General features: G+C 40.8%; 1 protein-coding gene across 1 annotated transcript in view; it reads right to left on the bottom strand.

Moving 5' to 3' along the window:
- Window positions 1-70: 70 nt before the first annotated feature.
- The window catches only part of LOC101863694, a gene marked incomplete at its 3' end in the record, with an annotated part of 5,681 nt that continues 2,505 nt past the window's right edge, over window positions 71-3,246 (bottom strand). The window contains 3 exon segments of the mRNA XM_013087134.1: window positions 71-172; window positions 1,666-1,826; window positions 3,013-3,124. Of these exon segments, the coding sequence (XP_012942588.1) occupies window positions 71-172; window positions 1,666-1,826; window positions 3,013-3,124 (375 nt within the window).

Below are 3,246 nucleotides of genomic sequence, written 5' to 3'. Positions count from 1 at the left end.
CACACACACACACACACACACACATACACACACACACACATACACACACACACACACACATATAACTTACAGAAGAGAAGTACCACTGCCACTGAGATGTACCGTTGTAACCAGGGGGAAAGTCGTTGTGGTGACCGATCCAGGTCTCCGCGGGAATTCCTCGAATGGTCGTCTGCGCGAGTCACACAAAAGCGGCAGTGGGAAAAAAACAACAACAACCAAAAATCAGTAAATGTGTTTTGATCTAGTAAGAGTGTTACGGCACTTGTAACAATAAAATTAGGTCATACAAGTGCCAATGATTAGAGGTGTTACAAGAGGGTAACAAACACACACACACGCACACAAGAAAGAAGGAGGAGAGATAAGGACGATTGGTGTTTGACTGGAAAGAAGGAGTAAACCACAGCAGGGCACCTGCCAAATTATCCATCAAAATTTAGTAAAAAGAAAGAAAAAGAGACCCATGTTATGTCCAGGCTATTGGATACTTGTTTCCTTTTTTTGCGTTTGCTTTTTTTTTCTTTCTAAAATGTGTTATCCATTAACTCATTAGGATTACGCATGTTGGTTATTATTACGTTATCTTGGCAATCGACTGGCTGATGAAGGAAACCACCAGAGGACAAAGAAATGGCATACAGTGGACCCCATGCACACAGTTGGACGACCTGGATTTTGCAGATGACTTGGCGCTTCTGTCACACACTCAGGAACAGATGCGAGGAAAGATCGCAATTTTAAACAGCCTTTCAGAGTCTGTTGGATTGAGGAAGCACCCCGGAAGGTCAAAAGTTCTAAGGATAGATGCACTACGAAAGGAGCAGGTCACAGTAGAGGGAAATTTACTAGAAAATGTCGAATCCTTCTGCTATCTTGGGAGTATAAATGACAGGGAGGGAGGAACATGCACTGAAATAAAGTCCTGTATTGGAAAGGCACAGACTGCATTTATTTCTTTGAACAGGAATTGGAGGATCAGGGATATCTCACTACGAATAAAACTTATTTCTGTGGAACATTTGGCATCACATGTTATCATATATCCTAAATATTTAAACTGTTGGACTTGTTTGATCTTTTCACCTTTGCAAATGATTGTTTTATTTACATTCAACAATAATCCTTTACGTTCACTTTCTGTTACAACAGTATCTAGAAGCAATTGAATATCCTTTTCGGAGCCTGCTATTAAAACTGTGTCATCTGCATACCTGATGTTATTAATATTTTCTCCATTTACTTTGAGGCCTGGACATTCTTCTATGTTTCTAATGATTGTTCCACTGTACATGTTAAAGAGGTCTTGCCTCACTCCTCGCCTAATCTGCTTATATTCACTGTATTCTCCATTAATTCGGACAGCAGCTTTTTGGTCCCAGTACAAATTTCTGATAGTTCTTAGATCTTTTCCATCTATGTCTAGCTTTTTCCAGTATTTTAAATAGCTCATCATGTCTAACTTTATCGAACGCCTTTGAATAATCTATGAAGCATACACACTGATCTTTCTGTGCTTCAATACATCGTCCATTAACATTGTTAAGGTGAATATAGCATTTCTGGTGCCCTTAATTAAAGACATACAGATATATTATAAAGATACAGACAAAGACAGTGGGAGGAAAAACAGACAGACTGACACAACAGACACTGCCAACTCACCTGTCCCGAATAAACGAAGTTGCCCGAATCGAAGTGGAAAAATTCTGAGGGCGTGGTCAGCCTAACGGAGGCGGAGTCAACTGTCTTGGTGTTGAATACGTCATACATAATGGGCGTGACCTCGCAGTGGCCGGTATCCTGAGCTATGATGTAGGACAGGCCTGGGGGGTGGGGGTGGGGGTGGGGGTGGGAGGGAGGTTCGATAGCAAGAGGAGACCGGGTGTTGAGGACTATTCATCATGATCATGATCATCATGATCATGATCATGATCATCATGATCATGATCATGATCATGATCATCATGATCATCATCATCATCATCATGATCATCATCATCATCATCATCATCATCATCATCATCATCATCATCATCATCATCATCATCATCATCATCATCATCATCATCATCAAATTTACCTGTATTCTGTTTTGTTCATTATTTCCCTGCAGCATTGCATTACTAAAATATCTGCGTAAATATCAAATGTCTGGCACCAAATCAGGGCATTGGACAAAAAGACCGTGTACTGAAGACAAACTTAAGTTTAGTTTTAGTAAGGTTTTACGGCGCTCGCAACTGCATAATGGTCATATGAGCGCAAAGGGGTGGATGTCAACAATAGAGTAACAAACATAAAAAAGAAGAAGGGGGACGACAGATGTTTGATAGGAAAGAAGAAGCAAACCACAACAGAGCACCCGCCAACCACCCACAGTAAGGTTTTACGGAACTCCCAACTGCATAAGGTCATATGAGCGCAAAGGGGTGGATGTCAACAGAGAAGTCCAAACGGGAAATAAGGCCTTATTCTGCTCACCTCTCTAGCCTCAACAGAACAAAGTCTGCTTCGACTAACAATGCTCCCCAAAAATAGCAGTTCACAAGAGAGTGACAAGCATACGAAAGAAGTAGAGGAAAAAAATAATAAATAAGGAAGAGAAAATATCAAGCAGCAGTTTCCCCTAAGTTGTTCCGGCACAATATTAGCACAGCATTGATAAATCAGCCCATTTACAATTCTACTGTGCATAAGAACATGTTAATACCCCCTTTTTGGGAATAGCCTAAAGACACTTCTGTCAGTATTACAAACATACACACACACACACACACACACAAACACACACATACACACACACACACACACACACACACACACACACGCACACACACAAAAAAAACAACAACGACAACAACAACGACAACGACAACAACAACAACGACAACAACAACAACAACAACAGCAACAAGCTACAAAACAAAATCAGCAAATGCAGCATCTATGGCCCTGAAAGGGTTAATTAAATCCCCGTATTCTTTGGTACCGTATAGTAAGTGTTGTTACCTGCGTCAAAGTCCATGATATTGGTCTTTGTTGAACGGTCAACCAGGACCTCGTTGCCAGGCAACGGCTTCTCGTCCACACGAACCAGATGTGCATCCTGGTCGTACCACTCCTGGCAACAGAGTGGTCATACGGGTATTGTAATGAAAATTACTTTGTGGATAGATAGATAGATAGATAGATAGATAGATAGATAGATAGATAGATAGATAGATAGATAGATAGATAGATAGA

Source organism: Aplysia californica, unplaced genomic scaffold (genome assembly GCF_000002075.1).
Source record: "Aplysia californica isolate F4 #8 unplaced genomic scaffold, AplCal3.0 scaffold00549, whole genome shotgun sequence".
Taxonomy (NCBI): Eukaryota; Metazoa; Mollusca; class Gastropoda; order Aplysiida; family Aplysiidae; genus Aplysia; species Aplysia californica.
The sequence above is the reverse complement of the archived record's forward strand: the minus strand, read 5'-3'. Positions and strand labels throughout refer to the sequence as shown.